Raw genomic sequence first — 21187 nt, 5'->3', positions numbered from 1 at the left:
CAATCAGTAATTTATTATACTCATGGACCATCATAAAATTTAAGGCAACTGCTTTACATGGCATGGTTGTATACTAGAATAATAGAATCATAGAATTATAGAGTTGGAAGAGACTGCAAGGGCCATGCAGTCCAACCCCCTGCCATTCAGGAACACACAATTAAAGCCATCCAGCCTCTGTTTAAAAACCTCTAAGGAAGGAGATTCCACTACACTCCAAGGGAGTTTGTTACACTGTCGAACTAACAATAATTCTGCTTTAAGCACGTATTTTTACTTGCTTTTAACCAAAAATGATTTTGTTGATTCCCTTTATTGTTCATATCCCATGTGTCTCCTCAGTTTTAAAATTCAAAATTATGCATTTTTTTTAGAATTAGAAAATGAAGACTTTATTGAGATTCAGGATACAGGTAAATTGATTGTGATCTACTATGAAATATACTGCACTAATTGTTTACATTCCTGTTCCTTTGTCCTTTGTTGTGGGAGGCACACAACAACCTTAATGATCATTTTCAAAAACAGATTTTATTTTATTTTAATATTCAGCACTACTAGGGTGGGCTGTTGAAGTGCCATTGCTACAAGTTTCCAAAAAAGCCAAGTCACCTTTTTTGATTAGGGAAAGAGCAGTCTGCTGAAAGCCAGAACCCATCCAAACAGCACTGGCACTATAAGTGGCCCCAAGGCCTACCCTACTTTAAAAATTTAGCTGCATATATACATATTACATATAAATGTGTTAACAGAACCCTGATAACTAGTCTTGGGTGTTGGGGTGTTTGTTTGTTTTGATGAGGAAAATCTGATTTCTGTGAGACAATCCATTCCAGCCTTTTTTTCCCACACCATGAGTTCCAGTTATATCTTTATGTGAAACTGGACAGTTAACACATTCAACGCTGTCCACACAGCATTGTCCAGTTGGACAATGTAGGCCAAAACCCCAGGACCAGGATAGACCAGATCCTGCCAGACCAGACATGGATCAGATGGTTCTGGCCTGATCACAGAGTCAGAGGCCCTTAATGTGGGTCAATTTGACCCCTGGTTTGCCACTGAGTTTCCTGGAAACTGCATGGCAAGCCCCCGGATGTATAGACATCTCATGCATGCTTACTCCTTCATCACTTGGCTGTACTCATGTGTCTATGTGCCCCATTTTCATATTAGATGTGGTGACGGGAGGGGGGCTGCTCATTAGCGGAGATGCAAGGGGAAGGTAAGGAGCGCACAGTTGTAGTGGGTCCCTAAGCCAGCTTGGGGAACTGACCTGAGTTAGTACCTAGGCCAGGAAAGCACAGGATGAGGTCATGCGTTTCTGGTCCATCTGCCCAGTGCCTCAGTCTGTTTCCATTAATTTGTATAGGCATGGGATCTAAATTTCTTCTTTTCTTCATCTGCTTTTTTAAAACTAAATTATAATGTTCTCTTTTCAGATGGTGAACCTTTCACTGAACATCATTATGAAAATAAACAAGGTGAAAATACAGTATTTGTTTTAGCTAGAAGAAAGAAGTATGCTTATTACAGGATTACTTACTAGTAGATTGAATGTGGATGTTCTGTTCAGTTGCAATTGCAGTATTGGCTTCTCAGGTCCACCGGAAATGTGCAAAACATTGTACAGAGAGCACTGTCATGTAGGAAATAGTATGAAATCTTATGTGTATATTATAAATGTGATTTTTTTGCTGCATGTTATGTACTATATACACATCCTAGGAAACTGGAAGAATCGTGATAATTATTATGGGTATACAAAGTGAATCAATACATATGTACAAGTATTACATGTAATGATCTACATCCACTTACCTATGGCTACCCCCTCAGAGGTAGTTTTGCATGGCCTTCCTCTGAAACATAGCTCCCAGGACCTGATATTCTTTGGTAGTCTCCCATCCAAATGTACTAACCTGGGCTGATTCTTTTTAGCCTCCAATACTTTTTACACAGCAATATCACTATGTATGCATGGTCCTCAGCTGCATTTTTTGAATAGATGGAAATTATAAAATACTTTTCACCTTAGGGTTCTTCTTATGATGTGCCCCCAACTGCATCTTAAAATACATTCTTCTAAATAACTTATTTCTGTAAGTTTTCTTTTGATTTTGTTAGCTTTCTTTTTCTAAAACCTAAGAGATTTGTTTTTCATTATATATTTAATTATAGCAGAGCTAGTAGACAGAATTGAACAAATACGTGAATGTCAGTTTTTAAAAAGCTGTTCATTCCTATTTATTGAAAATTGCTAATATGCAATCAAATAGTGTAAAAAATGTCCCATATTCAAATTTTCATTTTTTATTCATTGGCACACAGAGAGAATTAGTAATCTTTTGTTTTTGAGGCACTAGAACTGACACTAACAGAGAAATATTGACAAAGTAGTTCCAGTAGAATCATCTTACTGACATATGCATGGTATGACGCAGGGCTAGACAAAGATGTTTTAATGCCAAAGGTTCAAAATCCAAATGTTACCTAGTTACTTTCCACAAACTGATAGTGAAATTATCATCCATTCATATCAGTATTACATGTGATTGCAATTTGGAATATATAGAGTGAACAAGTTACTTGTGCCCTTTTAATACAGGTTGAATTTCCCTTATCTGGAAATCTGAAATCCTAAATGCTCCTAAATCCAAAAGTTGTTTGAGCCCTGACATGATGATTTGAACCTTTTATATTCTGGAATATTTTGAATTTTGTATGAGTAGCAAATGAATGAACAGGGCTTAATAATTCACAGAATTTGCCTTACATCTGGGTGTGTGTGTATCTGGAACAGATTCCCTTGTAAGGCGAGGGTACACTGTACTTTGTTTTGGTCTTTGGGTTCTGTTTTGTCTCCCATGCTGTTTAATAAATGCAAGAAACTGCTGGGAGAGGTTGTCTAAATATAGTACCGAATAATGGCAACTCTGTTAACAGGGAAGTGTTATAAAAGCCCATACACCACTGAAGTCAAATCAGTAATTTCTTTTAATATTCTTCCTCAGACCACTGTTAGAGTAGCATCATGGTGGTGGGGGATGTGAACAGGGAACTTTTTCACACTGTCTCATGTCTTCTTATGTTCTCTGTGCCAAGTGAGATTGACAACATTGATATTGCCTCCCTCGGAACTCTTGAGAGAAACTGCCGTTGAAATGTTCTTCCTGGGATTTCCAGGATCTCTTTCTTTAATTCAGTTGCTGCTCTAAGCAAAGCATATGATCTAATTTTTTGCAATAACTTTTTTCTCTTCAATAGACAAACCTTCAGCTTCAGATTCTTTTACTGAACATATTGAATCAGGTATTTGTGCATAAATTCTCTGAGATAGGAAATATGATACAAGTGAAATTGTCAATAAATGTAAAACTTTAATTGAGGCAATTTTTCATTGAACACTTTTTGTCAGTTTATAATATGAGCAACGTTAGAATAAAGTGAATACTTAAGTGATGTACTCCAAAGAAGTTTAACTGTGTAAATTTATATATGGAAAAGGATTTTCTAGCACTTTTGAGACTAATTGAGAGAAAGGTTATAGTGTAAGATTGTGTATGATTTTTTTGTAGCTGATTATGTGTGCCTTTTTCATGTGTTCTTAGTCTAGCTGTATCCTTTTGCAAGCTCTAAAGGTATCTAAATAATACAGATTTGTTTTCTTGTTACTTGGATAATTGGAGGATGTGCATGGTAGATTTTTAGATAAGATGTCCTTAATATAGTACATGCCAACAAAATACCAAAATATGTATCTTAATGTTGATAAATTTTCAGTTGGCTTAAAACTTTTTAAACACATTTATGTATCTATGTATGATTTATGTATCTAGGAAAAAATGAATGGGGAGTTCAGATCTTTGCAAGTTGTAGGGAAGTAGAAAAATTAATGAAAGACCTGAGTTTTGGTACAAAGCTTTTTTCTGTATTTTTGAGTTCCAGAAACTATACAGAACTGTAGGGAATCATTTGCATTCTTTGCAAATCTTTTAATAAAAATAAAATCTTTTAATAAAAAGTTACTTTTCACTTGCTGAATTCTTCACTTTATAGTCTTATCATTTACAGTCCTGTTCTGTAGCATAGATGTGGACAACCTAAGGGCAGCATTTCATGCTTACACATTATAAAATTACTGCTTAATTGAGAATTTCAGCTTTTCAAAATGCAAACTGTTCATCATGGTTTCAGAAATGTGGTGTGTGATGTTATATTGTCTATCTTGTTAACTTAACATTATTGAGAATATTAATAATTTTAAAAACATGTATATGCCATTGTAGAATAATATATTTGTATAACTTGTTCACAGTAGATGATAGTGAACCTACAGAAGACCATGCAGCTGCTCAGCCTCATGAAACAGGTTTGTAAACCAGTTTTCTACATAAACTACTAGTGTTATGTACTAGTTTGCTAAACTACTGTAGCTTTATATATTAATATTCATTCTTGGGTGCAATCAAAATTGCTTATCAAGTTGAGCAATCTTTATGGTTCTTTAATCATTTATATAACAATATGGCATTAGTAAACATGCTTTATAAGTACCTTTTCCAGAAACTGAAGTGCACATAGTGGTTCATGTGAAATTCTAGTATCGATGGCTTTCAGCTCTCATGTGTGCTTATTAGCATTGATAAAGAAGGTGGAAATTGTAGTACAAGAAATTTGGAGGGTCATAGGTTCCCCTCCCCTTTCTTCAGGCTTACCCATTGCTATGGTCAGTAGTCTAGCAGAATGGTTAGGGTGTTTACAGGCTGGCAGGTTATCCACATCTATGAAGCAAGTGTTCCTTCCAAGGAAGATGTTGATTATGAAATAAATGCACAATCAGACATGATTTATCAGGTTTAATCATATAATCACAGTTAAGCCTCACTGCTAGTATGTCTTTCCCCTCTGTGTCAAAGGGTAATCATTTTATGCTGTGTCAGTTCTGGTTGTGAATTCAAATCTTAGTAAGTATGCCAAGAAAATGTTGTTGAAATGTCTATGAAATTGCCTAATAATAAATGGCTGTAAATCTTTGAATTACAGAAGTTCCTGTTCAAGTAGAAGAATATTCAAATGATGAGTCTGTTGGTAAGCGAATTTTCAGAGACTTTATTTGTTTTTCTTTAAAGTATTTCAGTCAAAAATGCATTAAATTTGACCTAGATCTAGAGAGAAAAAATAGAAGCTTCAATTATTTGGCAAAATCTTAAATGCTCAGTGCTGTCCCTGTAGGCACACAAAACTGTAGGTTTTAGGAAGTCTTCCTTTGAGAAAAATATCAAAGCAAATTTCTATAATATCTCTCTCATGTTAAAAGTATGTTCAAGCAAACAGAGTTTTGTTTCTCTTTTCCTTTTTTGATTTGAATTAGGACAGAAAATAGACTAGGATGTGACATGTGTTTTAATACTATGTCAACTGATTTCTCACTCTAAGTCATTTGCTCCCAAACTTTGGCCCTCCAACTCTTTTTGGATTTAAGCTTCCAAAATTCCTGTTATATGGTAAAGTGCTTCTGCAGTTTGGTGTGGAAATGAAAAATAAAACACAGGAAGATCACTTATGCAAGAAAAAAGTTTAATGATGGCAGATCATTGAAAAACATGCATGGCAGAAAGCATAATTGTGATGCTGGGTCTACAGGGTTTTTTTCAGTCCTTCTGAAGGCTTTAGTTAAAATGACTGGTCCAGTGAACTTTTTTCCTGTGCACCTGAGAAATCTCTTTTTTTCCTGTCTCTTGTCAGTTATCATAAAGGATAAAATGTGCACATTCTGTAACTGAATCCACTTGATGGACTGTAAATTCAGGACAGATTAAGCATATGTTTAACACATAATTCAGAGGTTGTTGTTCTTGTTGTTGTTGCTGTGTGCCTTAAAGTTGTTTCCAGCTTAGGGTAACCTTAAGGCAAGGCTATCACAGGGTTTTCTTGGGAAGATTTGTTTTGGGGAGAGTTGGCTTTGCCTCCCTCTGAGGCTAAGAGAGTGTAATTTGCCTAAGGTCACCCAATGGGTTTCAGTGGTTTCTGTAGTCACCCAGTGGGTTTCTGTGGCTGAGATTCAAACCCTGGTCTCCAGAGTTGTTTACAGAGTTGAAGTACAGTGCTCAAACCATTCCATCATACTGGGTCACTTTCAGAGATTATATGATGTTACAAGATGTGATGGGAACAAGCTTAGAGGCGAAACAGATGGCCCCAATCCAGCCGTCACCTCAAATAGAAGCAGAAAAAGTCATTGAGCAAGGATCCTTACATATGGAATTGAGGGTCCTATAACACATTGCTCGAAGTCTTTTCTTCAAGTTCCTTTTAACCACAGGCTTATATTTCAGCACTTCTCTTTGGAGCATCTGAAAGGCACTGGAGTAAAGTGCAATTCCTTATGTTATTATATTATTCTAGCTTTGAAGAAAGTAAATTCAAAAATGGAAAGAAGAACTTAGTTGTGACTTTGTATGAGCAGAACTCTTAAAAAATTAGCCTCTGTAGGCTGTTTGTTTAGAAAACACAGGCCAGAATCCTGTATGGCTATTCAGTCAAGGTAAATTTCAATGCACTTGACTAAATTACAGTGACACTAAGAAACTTAGGGCCTGAACAGACAGCCCAAATGAAGCTGTTTCGGGTCGAAGAGTTCTATTTAAATGATGCATGTGTCCTAAGAGGTCAGAAGCTGCACCAAAGCCACGCTCCAGTCCTAAGGGCTGGAGCGCGGCTTTGACAAACCTTCTGCCCTCTTAAGATGTTTGTGTCATTTAAACAGCATACCTCTAAAGTGATCCAAATCAGCTTTATTTTGGCCTGTCTGTTCAGGGCTCAGTTACTGAATTGCAGCAATGTATATCAGGACACCAGCAAGAGTACCCAATGCACATTAGGACCATAGTGCATCAGTCCCAATTTGCCTAGAGCCCTTTGCTGGCTCTTTTATGTTGTTAGGTAACAGCGGCCTTCTATTTTACATACAATGCCCCAACCAGATTCCAGCTATCATATTTTTAAAAAAGTTTTATAGACATAGTTGAGATCATATAAATCCCTCTCTTCAGGGTTTAACATTAGATTAGAAGGACCAGTGTGTGGAAAGCAAAGGTCAGTAATCAGCAAATGATTATTATATAGTGAACACTTGTGAATCAGTTAATGATGCTGAGAAATGATAGACTAGAGGAGCATCAAATAATGTCAGAGTTGTAGATATGATGATTTTAAAATGGCTCAAGAAAAAATTGCTTAAATAACTTAGTCTTAAGAAAAGACTTGAAAATGAAAGGAAAGGGATGTAACTAACTGAAAAAATAACTTTGTTCTTGCCAAAGAAGGTTACATACTAGCTTCCAAGTAGATAGAAAAACCAAAGGGCACAAATATAAAATATGCTTATATTGAGCAGAGAGAGCAAAAAACAGTAATTTTAAACAATTTTTATTACATGTGAATTATAGAGCACTGTTCATAGATATTCTGACATGAAAAAGCAGCCTGATTTAATAATTGTTTGGATAACAGAAGGAGATAAATATTGGAAGTTTGTGACAATATGCAGTGAGATAAGGCTAATACTTATTGAAAAAAGAACCATCCAGTTAAATATGGATTCCCCCTGAGTGTGGTTTGTGCCAGAGATAGGAAAACAACCATTTTTGGACTACAAATCTCAGAATTTCTCGAAAGGCCACCATGGTGGCTAAGGGATTCAGAGTTGTAGCTCCCCAAAAAAACTTTGAATATCTGCTTTGTATTAACTATTCTACAAGCACAGTGCTTCTGTTGGTCATTTAACTAAGCAAGAAGGAAGCATCCCTAATTGACAGCAGAGTCACAAAGTGCATTGCAGCATCCAACTCATACCTCTTCATTGACTAATTTTTCACTACTGCTGCTGATAATTAGCAAACATACTACATTTTGTTAAATGCACAACTTCTTAAGTTAGTCCCCCATTCTGAGTGTAGCTACATTGTAGAAGTTGTCTCAACAAGTTGCAGTTGCACAGGATTTTTAAAAAATTTACGTTTGAATATCTCTATACCACCTGTGATAAACAACATATCCAGGCAGTGTTCAGTGAAAGTACCATAGCCAATGTGTATGTGTATTGCGTGTGAATATGACTTTCAGGCATGGCTGATATATAGATTTTTTCCTATAAATTTACATGGTACTAGGAGGTGGAAGACAGTTGAGTAGTGTAAATGAGAGGTTTCACTTCTTGAGAAGGAGGATTAAAAAGCAAATAAGCATCTTGTGTAGGGAAGTAAGTTTTGAATCAGTCAGGCTTATCTTACCCTCATCTAGTCCACTATCATCTCTAACAGGAATGATTCTCCGGATATTATTAGACTTCAACTCCCATCCAAGCAATATCACCAGTTATTAGGACTGATGAAAAGTGTGGTCTAGCAAAATGCTTGGAACCAGAAGTCTCCCATATCTAAACTACACATACGATAGTAGTGATTATCAATGGTTGTGAGTGACCTATATGTAATTATAATCTTAATGACTCTATATTATCCAAAAGAACAATATCTCTATACAGATTGACTCTCCCTTATAGGGAATTCCAAAATCCACATTGTCTACATGGCTGTCTGAGATAGTGACACCTTTGCTTTCTGAGGGATCCATATACACAAACATTGTTTCATAATCAAAATTATTAAAAATATTTTGTATAAAATTACTTCAGGCTATGTGTATAAGATGTATATGTAACATAAATGGATTTCATGTTTAGACATGGGTTCCATCTCCAAGGTATCTTATTATATATGTGCAAATATGCTGAAATCCAAAAAAAAAACCCCACCCTTAAAAATCCATAACACTCTGGTCCCAAGCATTTTGGATAAGGGACACTCAACGTGTATATGTACCCAAGGGGATTACATATTATTATAATGTCTCTAGGGATAATCTACTGGTTTATCTGATATTCTATAGTTAGAGGAGAAGGATGTTAAACTTTAGATGCGGATTCATTATGAGACTTATATGTGCCTTAATCTTTAGATAGGGTTGAACACCTTTATTTATTTTTCAGTTCACCTTTATTCAAGTTAAGAAGTTGATTGCCTCTTTGACTGCAGAAGTAAATTAGATTTATTTTTGCCTATAATCTCAAATTCTCACTCGTGTATGTAGCTTTTCTGGATCAAAGATGAATAGTTTACATCAGTAAGCATAAGGAAGATGGTTTTAAGCTTCTGGAATGAGAACATGCATTATCTTCAATAGATCAGCTAGTTTAAACTTTACCACAATAACTCCTGACCACATGAGAAAGCTATTCTTTACAAGAGGCAGAAGATGCATATGCGTGTTTAAATGCATTTTATAAGAATAAAGTAGTTCTAAAGTATCCCACAGAGGCTCATGTGTAGTTCTCTTTTATGAGTAATATAACTATTTATATAACATAGGACTAGCCAGATTTTGTTAAACTGCAGCAGTCCTCACCATCAGCTAGATTGGCTATAACTGCTGGGAGCTGCAGTCCAACAATATTTGGACTGCATGATTCCCGCCCCAAATATAGCACTTGGAGGGTGTTCAAAGGACATATAATTCTTAAGATAGTTTTGTATTTGGGGTTGTGCTTTCTTTAGTTGCTTATTAGTTTGTAAAATTCTGTAAGATGGGTTCCACTCCCAATTTTTTGATCACCCTGACTTTGGAAATAAACTAAGAATGAATAGTATGTTTTCTAAATTAAGGGGAGGAATTATTGTTTTATGTGAAGTGTCATACATGGCATTGTTCAGGAACCAAATAAGATATTTATGTCACTTAGTGGTCTGACAGTGTGCTAAATTATGCTTGAGAGAGAAGAAGGTTTTCAGGAGATTGGAGAAGGAGTCAAGACATAAGTGCCTCTTGGGTATGTAGTATTATATGTGTACCCATAGACAATGGGAACAGGACAAGTGCTAGGGAATGCTGTTATGTTCATGTCCTGCTTGAAGGTTTCCCACTGGTATTTTGGTTGGTATTATTGGAGGCCACTGTGGGAAAAGAATGTTGGACAAGGTAGGCCTTTGATCTAACCTCACAAGACTCTTACATTTTGAACTGGAAGTGTCCAGTGAAAATGAGCTAGTATGGAAAACCCTCTGAGCACTGCAAGAAAGGACACAGGATCTCAACTGAATAATAACACAGGTCACAGTTTCCTATTCTTTGGTTGCACAATTGTGTGAAACAGGTTCTTTCTCTCTGATTTCATTTGTTGATGGTCACTGGCTGATGAAGCATGTTTTTCTTTGACCCTTGGTTGGATAGCAGTTTTCATATGCTGTCCATGCCCTTATAATGACATGGACTGTTCAGTCTTCTCCCACCATGCACTGCTTACTGTTTTTGAGATTTTTTGTTTTTGTTTTGGCTGTTGACATAGTTGTCACAACACTGTCAGAGGACTTCCTTAATATAAAGAATTAGACATGATAGGGAAGATGGGGGAATCTGAACACTGTTTCCTTAACTTTACACTTCTATTATTTCTGATCCTACTTGTTTGCCTCTATTTCTTGGTATATTTTTCTACCGCTCATTAGATTGCTAACTTCAATGATTAGTAATAAGTTGAAAAATGTATATACAGATTCTTATACTTTTCTATTTTCAATATAACATTTCCTCTCCAAATATATACATGAAAGCCAGCCCCCAACATTGTATTACCGTAGCAGTCCCAAGAAACAGAACCCAGTGCAGAATTTTTTAGACAAAGAATCAGAGGTTTGCAACAGGATAAAGCTTCTCTGCTGTTGCACTGGGGGCAGAAAACAGGCTTAGTCCTCCACCCAGTGGTATTTCCATTTTCTCTCCTTTGCTTACTTTAATAAAAACAAATAGTTGCCATTTACCCTAATGCAGGAAATGCTGCAGCTGGAGAAAATTATGCAAAATCTGCTCTTACCCTCTTTAACACTGCTACACCCAACCCTTGTTGACATAGGTCTTCAATGTAGAGTTCACGCTCTACATACATATTTCCCATCATAATGACAGATGTTTTTGTAATGCTGGTTAGGAATCATGCCAAGCTCCAGGAAACTAATTAACTGCCACTCTCAGCATTCCTCACAATTGGTTGTGTAAGCTGGGGTTCCTGGGGTTTCAGTTCAACATCTAGAGTGCCAACACAGTTCCTAGATCTTTTATGGTGTGTTTATTTGTGTGTCTGTGTGCATGAGCGAAAGAGAGAAAGAGTGATGGGGAAAGAGGAGATTTCAGTTCTCGTGGTCAGTTTCAACTCCAAAGGCCTGTTTTATAAGGTCTGTTCTTGCCTCTCTTCCTCCATAGATAGCATCTTTGTGTGTAACTGTTCAGTTCTAACAAAATTTCGATACAGCCAAATTAAATACAATGTTCCAAAGTTGCATATTATTTTTAAAAGAATTTGTGTCATGGTTGGTCCTCTAATTTAGATCTCCCCTTATTTTTTCAGATACTTAAAGCTTCAAAAAGAATGTCCCAACAACAAGAGGACCAGCCTAAACCATATTCTACACAATGGGAACAGATGTTTGTTATAGACTCTTTCTGACATAATTAATCAAACAGTTCATAAAATTAGGGAGCAAGAACACTAAAAAGCATTTCACAAGTGATGCTATGAGACCTTTCCATCTGGAATGCATGTCTTATAAATGTTATCAATATGGTGCAGAGAGCAAAAGCAGGCTTTAAAAAAACTAAATATACAATATAGATTTTTTCATTCATTTTAGATTTTTTTTAAAAAAAAAAGTCACTTGTGAAACTGCCTAAAATCTGAAAAATGTAAAGTGCTTAGTTAACATTCTACCTTTAGCATATATTTAGAACCCCAGTATACCTTTCTATCTTTTTGTAGCATTTGGTATTTATAATGTAGTAGTAAATGATTTGAGATTTTAATATATATATATCTGTGGATACAGTAAAACTTGGAAATAAATACAGTTAGCATAGTTTTAAAATGTAATCAGAATAACAATTTGGTATATTTAAATTTATTATGGGATACACTAGTAAAACAGCTGTGAAATTTTGGCTTGGACCAATACATACTGATTTTGTATGTAATTATTTTAAATTGTAGGTAAAGGAAGTACTTTAATCTTAGACACAAGCAAACAAGATTGCCAAAGGTTTTTTTTTTTTGGGGGGGGGGGGTGTTTTCAAATTGTTTGTTTTGGTTGGTTCTTCACATGAGGAACATTTGAAACTAGACTGAAGTAAACACTGAAGAATTAAATAAGAAACTGATGTATTTAGTTGTATTCAGATTGGGAAACATCTATCTGATATCAGTATGGTCTTAATGACATTTTTGTTTTTATTTTGCCCTTTCATTTGATGATATCTCAGCTGCAATTTCAGTAGGACTTTACTAAATAAAGGATTGTAGCACATAAATATTTTGCTACAACTTTTTCATTAATAGGTCCTTTAAAGAGAATTAGGATTACATTAGAGGCAATGATTTCAGGCTTCCAGAATTTGACTGATAGATCTTAATTTATATGCGTTACCAAAAATTGCTTGTTATAAATCAGTATTTATTAATGAAATTCTTCCGCCACCCTTATGAATGAAAGTAAACTTTAACTGAGGTGATGTGTTAGATAACTGTTGCATGGTGCTAATCAATCTTAGGGCCACATTACTTTAGTTATTTTATCTTCTTATGGCTCAGGAATAGTTTGCTTAATGATGCTGTTGCTTAGGAAAACTATATGACAATCTCAGTTTAAATGTGATATCAGTAAGAAACAATTTAGTACCACTAGAGTCAAAGGAAATTCACTAAAACTATAGTGGAATATGAAACTTGTGAACTGTAACCAGTGCTTGGACGTAACTGATTTTTTTAAATTGAAATAGTGTTGAAAAATGCAGTATGTGGAATGCATTTTTAAAATGTGGGATCTAGGATATTTAGCCATTTATATAGTGTGAATGTGCATGAACAGTGTGCCCTAGGTTTCCATAGTTGCTTTCCCTCATGGGCACCTGAGCTCAGGGGTATGGGAAGCCACCTATGTCACAATAAGGCCCTATTTCCCCTCCTTGTTCAGTGTGCATATGCTGACACTTGTGTTGGGCCAGCAGAAGAAATAGGTGGCCTATGTAGGAGGAATCATGGCAAATAAGAATTTATATGTGTCAGGAAATAGTGTGTCAAGTCAGTGTGAGACAAAGCATTATTTTTCATTGAGTGAAATATTGCATATATCTAAGTGACAAAGCAATACTTTTTATAAAGCCATATATATTAAGGAAGTGGGATTAAATAAGAATGTGTTTGGCTAATTAAAATTAATTTTGTATAATTATGACAATATATTTTTAGAATGCTGGAACAAGAGGATTATTAACTGTGATCAATTTTTTTTAAAAAAATTCTTATAATTATATGATTTTCATGTTTACACAACTGTGCCATGAGAGGCAAGGTGAAGGGGATTTTTAAAAGATGTACCTTTTCTTCTGTGTTAATGTTTGCAGCAATAAAGTACAGAAGAAACTTTTCCATTGGTGGACTCATTATTGTCTGAACTACTCATATTATATATCTTTTCAACAGTTGTTCTGTTTCATTTTTATCATCTTCCATTTTTATTATCTGGTGATTTTATTATCTGGACTAGGGCTGGTTCAAAATAGCTTACTGTCTGTCTGTGTATGCATTTTTAGGAATTGTTTTCTCCTTGATATCAACCAAGGAGTTTACTGGCTTTCAAGTATGACCTTAAGGACCCTTGAACTATTAAACACGAGCATGCTACTATCCTCTTTAGTATAGTTTCACAATATATGTAGTAAGGCAACATTTTGAACTGAATCTGGACTTTGTTTTAGTTCAACAACTTGAGTTAAACTGTTGTACGGATAAGAGTTGAAACAGTCAGAAATGTTTTAGGGATAGCTTTCATTATAATCTTAGAAAGAGACAGATTAGTCTCAGACTCAGATTTATTGTGAGCTATCTCCAGCTTAGGGGATATAAATCTTCATTTGTTCCACATGCAAGAAAGAGCAATTTCCATTATTTTCTCCTAAATCCATGGGAATACAAGATCTGCACAGCTATTCCCAAATTATTTCTTTGGGGAAAATTTGCTTGCATAGGAAATGTTTGCCATATATATTCATCTATAAATTGAAAAAAGTTTGTTTAAAAATTGACCCAAAAAATCTAGGCTGACTTGTACATGGTTCGGTATGGTATCAAGCCTCCTCCCCAGCCCGGCTGTCTCCCAAGGGGGCAGCAAGGCTGGAGAAGAAGGGCAAGCACTTGTCCCATGACTAGTCCTCAGCCTGGCTGCCCCATGGGAGACAGCCAGGGTGGAGAGGAGGATGGATGGCCAGCACTAGCTCCCTGAGCTTCGTTCCCAGCCTGGCTGCCCCATGGGAGACAAGCAGGGTGGGGAGGAGAATGGAAGGCTGGTATTGGCTCCTTGAGCTTCATCCCCAGCTCAGCTGAGACATCCAGGCTGTGGAGGGGGAGGAAGGGCAGATGCTTGCCTGTTAAGCTTCCTCCCCAGGCTGGATGTCTCCTGAGGGCTGCAAAGGAGGGGGAAGAAGGGTGCTGAGAGTTTTACCCTCGACCTATCCATGGGTCATATAAAAATTACTATGTAATATGCCTGTTGTAGCAAAAAACAAAAACAAAAAACAAGTCATTCTTTAAACAAATGAGATTAGAAGGTTGTTCCCTGGCACACCAAAATTTATAATGTAGGGGCGAAACAGATGGGCAGGAAAAAGTGGCTTGAAGCTGCTTCTTTTTGAAACAGCTTTTCTCTGCATAAGGCACCTAGAGGGCACTTTCCTGCTGGCTTCAAGTCATGTGTCATCTAAACACCATACCTTCAAGTCAGCCTGAAAGCACCTCTTTTTGCCTGTCTGTTTTGCTCCATAGTCATCAGGCACACAGAAGAGCTTTTAGAGGTGGAGTGCCAGCACTAAAAAAAGGCCCTATCTCTTGCACCTCCCCATCTAATCTTATTTGGCAGGAACACTTGAATGAATGCCTCTGATAGATAGGTTTGGGAGTAAATGCTCCTTCAAATATCCTGCCCCCAAGTTTTTTAGGGCTTTACTGAGCTAAAACCAGTATTTTGAATTGGGCTTGGACACACACTCAGCCAATGTAGATTTCAAAAACCTAGCATAACAAGTTGAAATCATCTAGTGCCGTGGTCTTGTTTTGGATTAAAGTTTCCAGATCATTTTCAAAGGCATCTCAGCAATAATCCAAGTGGGAGAATATAAGTATTAGTTGCAAGGTTATTTGTGTCCACATTAGATTATAGTTGGTGTATCTACAATCTGTCCTTCCAGTGTCAGTGTTGGAACACTTATAGACTATGGATCTGAACATTTATGGGAAGTGTAGCTCCCTCAAGAACAGGCTTAACCAGACAGAGAGTATCTACATTTTGTCTGGCTTGAGTTTCAATTCATTGGCTCTCATCCTATCCACTACCCTTACCAAGCAGCTGGTCAGAGCATCAAGTGCCTCACATGTATTAGATGAAAGGAAGAGCTGCAGCTGAGTGCCATTGATACTGGTGACACCTCTACACACATCCATAGAGAGCCTGATCCAATAATTTTATTTAGATGTTTAAAAGCATGGGATATAGAATAGAACCATGAAGTACTACTGTCATAGGGCTCAGTAATAATCCTATAACATCACCTTAAGACAGTGGTTCTCAACCTTTGGACCTCCAGATATTTTTGACTTCAATTCCCATAAGTCCCAGTCAGTATGCTCATTGTTCAGGAATTCTGGGAATAGAAATTTCAAGAATCTAGAGGAACAATAGTTGAGAACTGCTGCCTTAAGAGCATAAATAGTAGAACATAACCACAAAGTCCAGCTGTTGGCCTAATGCTACTTCACCAGATCACATTTGAATTGGCTGCCTAAGCAGGAGGAGAATCATCATAAAACAATGTCCCCCCACCCCCTCAGGTCTAAAGTATCTAGGGGTCATCATTCAAAGAGATACCTCTCAACTTATCTTTCGCAATTATAATTCAGTCACTAAGTGGATTAAATCAAAACTGGCCCATTGGAGGTCACTTTATTTCTCCCTTTTGGGCAATGTTGCTTTAGTTAAATCTTTCATTTTGCCAAAACTATTGTTTCTTTTTCAAACGATTCCCTTGAGACCACCAAACTCATACTTGAAATGCTGGAACAAGTTAGTGAACTACCAAGTTTTTAATGGGAGACAACCACGCTTCTCAAAAGCGGTCAAGCATTTTAAAACTGGATATGGAGTGTTGTCACTTCTGAAACTTGATCTTTACTTTGAAGCTTCTCAGCTAAGTCAGATCACCCAGTTGATTAGGAAAAATAGTCTGACCAATTGGGTAGACATTGAAGTTATCACTGCATCCTCTCTATCTTTGATCAGTTTTTTTCGGAATCTATATATAAATTCACTAAAATTTGTAATAACCCTTTTTTGCTCACTGCCTTGGTTTTGTGGAAGAAATGCAGGCATCGCTTGGTTCCCTACCCTTCCCCTTCACGGCCTTTTCTTACCCTCTTTTCCAGAGCTCAGTTTCGCAGGTTGGGAGGTTTATGGCCTGTATACAGTTAGGGACCTGTTCCACAATGGGACGACTATCACAATGGAGCAACTAATCTGTGTTCTGGGCCCTGGTCCTCAGAACTGGTATCAAATAATACAGATACAATTATTCTTAAAGAAACTGCTTCAGATACAGGAATATCCTTGCCCACTTACTTTTTTTGAAAACGTGTGTCTCTCCGGCTATATATTCTAAAGGCCAAATAGCATGCATATATAATTGTCTGCTAGAAGAAACATTTGAGAACTCAACGCTTCATAAGACAGGATGGGAAGCAGAACTTTCCCTTTCAATTGATAGTAAGACCTGGGAAAATATATGGACTCATTTACCATTTAAAACTAAGTCCATTGCCATTAAAGAGAATACTATCAAGTTGGTCCATCAATGGTACCTCACTCCAATCAAATTGGCTTGTATGTCTACCAATGCTAATACAAAATACTGGAAGGGTTGTGAAGGTAGGGGAACCTTTGTACATATGTGGCTGGATTGTCCCTTAGTGCATGAGTATTGGACAGAAATTTTACAATTTATCTCCAAGATCACTAAACAAAGTATACAATTATCACCACTCCTGCTCCTGTTCTCCATTTTTATGAATGAAAATGAAGCCCTGCAGCATAAAGAACTTATTAGTTTGCTTCTGGCTGTTGCCAGGTTTGAGATAGCCAAGAACTGGAAAACTGGAACGTTGAATATTTCAGGATAGTGGACTAGACTCTGGGACTTGTGGTTAATGGAGAAAATGGCAGATAACAACAGAGCGAGAGGCTTACACTCTGGATTGACCTTTCATAAGATTTGGCACCCATTTATTGAATACATCCAGCAAGATTTAGTCTCTAGACATCCCCCAATTTTAGCTAAATTTTTATGGAAAGATGTCTTTCAGGATCCCTGAATACACCTTTTAGCTATAATTTTCAGGGCCTTATCTGGGTTATTGCCTGTATTTATTGTTGTTTTGGTGTACTGTTTGTTGTCATGTTTTGTTTTTGAATGTATTAATAAAATAATAATAATAAAAAACAATGTCCCCCATCAGGATCAGACAGGCTATCCAGCTACCATGGTCAATGATATCAAAAGTCACTGACAGGGCCAAAAGAACCAGCAGGGTTACCCTCTCCTATCTCTCTCTCAACACAGGCCATCCCATAGAGAGACCAAGGCAGTCTCTACTCCAGATCCAGCCCTAAAAGTGGGCTGTAATGAAGCTTTCATCCAAGAGGAAAATGGGTTCATCCAAGAGAATCTGGGGTTGGTCCATGACAACATGCTTGAGCACCATACCCAGGATGGAGTTGTTGGCAACTAGCCTATTGCTTGTCTTCATCTTTTGGACTCAGTTTAGATTTGTTCAGAAGGTGCCTGATTACTGCCTCTTTTGAAGAGGCTGGTATTTGTTCTTCCTTCAAATAAGGAGTTGGCGGTCTTCTAGATCCAGTGGAACCTTTCCCTCCCTACTCACTATAATGAGTCAAGAAGGAAGTATGCATGCCAAACAGTGCTGAGCACCATGTAGACATTCTCAGATCTCAGCAGTTCCAATTTACCCTTTGTTTGTGAGCTAACTTATATGTATTTTTTTTAAACCAGAAATAGTAGCTGCTAAAGAGCTAAAACAAGAGTACAAAGACAGTGTGAAGGGGGGGACCTGTCTAATTCCCTCTCCCTGCCCAACAGGGTCACAACAAAAAACAGTTCTTCAAAATTGCTTTTTGCCTCAGGAGGGTAGCTCACATTGTTGAAAGTGATGAATTATGGCAACTGCTTGAGTAGTTTTTTTATGGACGTCATTGGACTGCACATGCTTTTGACAAGGCCATGAAAACATATCTTATTCCACATACTGTAAGAAGCAGCAATGCATTGGGAAGGGAATTCATAGTGTACATGACCACATAGAGTTTTAGTGCATCAGATAAGGAAACACTTGCTGGATAATTAGTGCATTATAAGCAACTTTGGTCTGAAATGTTTACACATAGAAGCAACCAGTCTCTTTCAGAAAATAACTAGTTTTAAAGTATAACAATAATGAAAAATTGTCGTGGCACCTTAGAAACCAAGTAGTTACTTCTGATGCAGGTGTACACTGTATAGGCAAAAGCCTTCTTCATCAGATACATGAAGTGGACTGAAATGTGATCAATATGAACTTCTGTTCTCAGTTTTTTTGGGAATGATTGGCATGTTTGTATTTTACTTTCTAAATGATATAACTAAATTGTGTAGTATTTGGACACTGAGGGGTTTTCTTTCAAAAGTGCCATGATGAAGCACAAATAGATACAAGCTCTTTAACTTACCTGTGATAAGGTCGCCTTAGGGTTGCCATAACACAACAACAACATTATTGCTTCAGCTTTTTTTTTTTTTTAAGGTCATGATGATCAAACCTTTTTTTACATATTCCAGGTCAAGAGAAAGAAACACAGCAGAAAGAGAAAGGTAAGTTATTGAAAACATGTCATACAAGAATCTAGTGTTGTTGCATTGGTACTTGAGATAGATTTGTACTGCTGCACAAATTCTGGACCTTAACATCAAACCCTATATGTTATTGGGCCAAACTAGGTGTGACAGAGATTGGATGGCCATCTGTCAGGCATTCTTTGATTGTGATTTCCTGCATGGTAGGGGGTTGGACTGGATGGCCCTTGTGGTGTCTTCCAACTGTATGATTCTAGGATTAGTTCATATGAGTTCAAGTCTGGTAATTTAAATGCTGCTATGAGTTTTCTTAAGATAGGTGTAGAGATAAATATACTAAAAACTTATCTTGCATTTGTAAGTATGGAGACCACTTCACTATGAAGTGTGAATGAAAAATGGTGTTATTAATTTCATTTAAAATGAATTTACTTTTGTAGGTTGTTATTTCAGTGATTATACTAATTTATCAAATAATCTTTCCCTTTGGTATTATTCATTTTCTTGTCAAATGAGAAAGCTCTATCGAGCACTTACAGAACTATTGCCCTTGAAGAAGTGAGGGATTGTCAAAACAAGTGAAGAAGATTTAGCGAAGGCAGTGAATTTCAGAACTACTGCAGTACTAAGAATTTTGGCATATAAACCTAGGAGTTTTTTAAATTATATAAATAAGGATTTGGGCTTCAAACTCTCATACTGAATCTCGAAACTCTCTACCAATCCCATAACAAAGCTTACATTTGTAAAGTCATGGGAAAACCTGTAATGGGGAAAAGGGAAAAGTCTTGTAGGGCTTACATTAACTAACCTAAAAGTACTGGGCTTGGTAGTGTCATTTTTACCTGAAATTGTTCTTTCTTTTGGGGCCATGTAGTTTTCAAAGCCTCCTGCCTTTCTGGTGAAGGCAGTGCTTCTGATTTTCTGACAGATATTCTGGCCTCCTGTACTCTCTTTTTCCAAGGATATATTCATTTGGGAGGAGGTAGTCCATGCTCTCTGCACATATGTTCTTGTAAATTTAGTAGGAGAAAAAAATCATACAGAGGCCCAATTACTAAAGATTCAAGAGGGGAAAACATTTTTAAAAAAAGAAAAGATGAGCTGACCTTTAAAAAATGTTGGCAATGCTCAGCCTAAATCTCCAAGTGTCCTGTAAATTAAAGGGTGATTGAGGAGATTATATTATCTTCTTTATTTGTGCTTTAACATTTTGGTTAATATATATATGGACTATATTACATCAAAATTACAGACTGTATCATTTATTGGCACATAGTAAATTATGGTTTTTGTTTGTTTGTTTGTTTTCAAAAACTGGTATATAGTGCAAGAATTCCATATTGCTGAGCAAATTCTTAGCTTGGAATATGGGATAGATTTGTTTCATGAACTTTCTGGAAGAAACTATCTTGTTCTTGTTCTACCTCCACCTCTCCAGAAAGCATCTCTGGATGGTTGTAGGGCCCTCTTGATCCATGTTAAATAAAACTGGGAAACTGCTGGAGGAAACAGAAATTGTTCCAAGTTAGACAAAGGTCAGGAGAAATTTTTGGTAGTCAAAAGATGGAAAGTGTGAATGATATTGGGGCGAAACAGACAGGTAGCTTGGAGCAGCGTCTGGCTACTTCAACTGCGATCAGCCCGGGGCTGAAGCAGGCTGCCACTGCGGTCCCAAACAAGCTGCCAGCAAGGATTGTTTTTTCACAGTTCCTTTTGCCGGTGGCTCAGAGCAGCCTTAGGTAGTCTCACAGCAGCTTCAGGTCCCAGAAGAGCAATCTCCGCATCCCCCGCACCCTTCAGTGATGCCATTGCAGAGATGTGCGGCTTTTACGAATGAACAGTGTGCTCATACCTATTGCCTGTCGGTCTTTGTTCTAAGATTTGTTTATAGTAATGTGGGAATGCAGGACAAAACCAGTTTTCTAGTTTGTTTCCTTCCCAGAAAGTCAGAGAATTAATTCTACAACACATCCTAGATTATTTCTGTAGTTTGTCAGGAAAGAGACAAGCTAGAAAGTCAGGTTCTTGTGGGTTTACACAAGAAACCACAGAACTGAGGGCCTGTGGTTTGTTTAGCCCTTCCTGCTGGGAGAAGAAGAGATTAGCCAGAATTTGTCAGTGTTAGCCAGAT

General features: G+C 37.0%; 1 protein-coding gene across 17 annotated transcripts in view; it reads left to right on the top strand.

The window, feature by feature from the left end:
* ASPH (aspartate beta-hydroxylase) overlaps positions 1-21187 on the top strand; it is a 253820-nt gene that overhangs the window by 81551 nt on the left and 151082 nt on the right. For 16 of the 17 annotated variants that reach the window (XM_042463722.1, XM_042463718.1, XM_042463728.1 and 13 more), the window contains 6 exons: positions 375-413; positions 1443-1484; positions 3268-3312; positions 4319-4372; positions 5047-5091; positions 19039-19071. In XM_042463722.1, the coding sequence (XP_042319656.1) occupies positions 375-413; positions 1443-1484; positions 3268-3312; positions 4319-4372; positions 5047-5091; positions 19039-19071 (258 nt within the window). The remainder of the gene's footprint in view (positions 1-374; positions 414-1442; positions 1485-3267; positions 3313-4318; positions 4373-5046; positions 5092-19038; positions 19072-21187) is intronic. The other variant, XM_042463711.1, reaches the window with a different exon arrangement.

This window comes from Sceloporus undulatus, chromosome 4, assembly GCF_019175285.1.
Source record: "Sceloporus undulatus isolate JIND9_A2432 ecotype Alabama chromosome 4, SceUnd_v1.1, whole genome shotgun sequence".
NCBI lineage: Eukaryota > Metazoa > Chordata > Lepidosauria > Squamata > Phrynosomatidae > Sceloporus > Sceloporus undulatus.
This window is presented reverse-complemented; position numbering and strand designations above follow the sequence as displayed.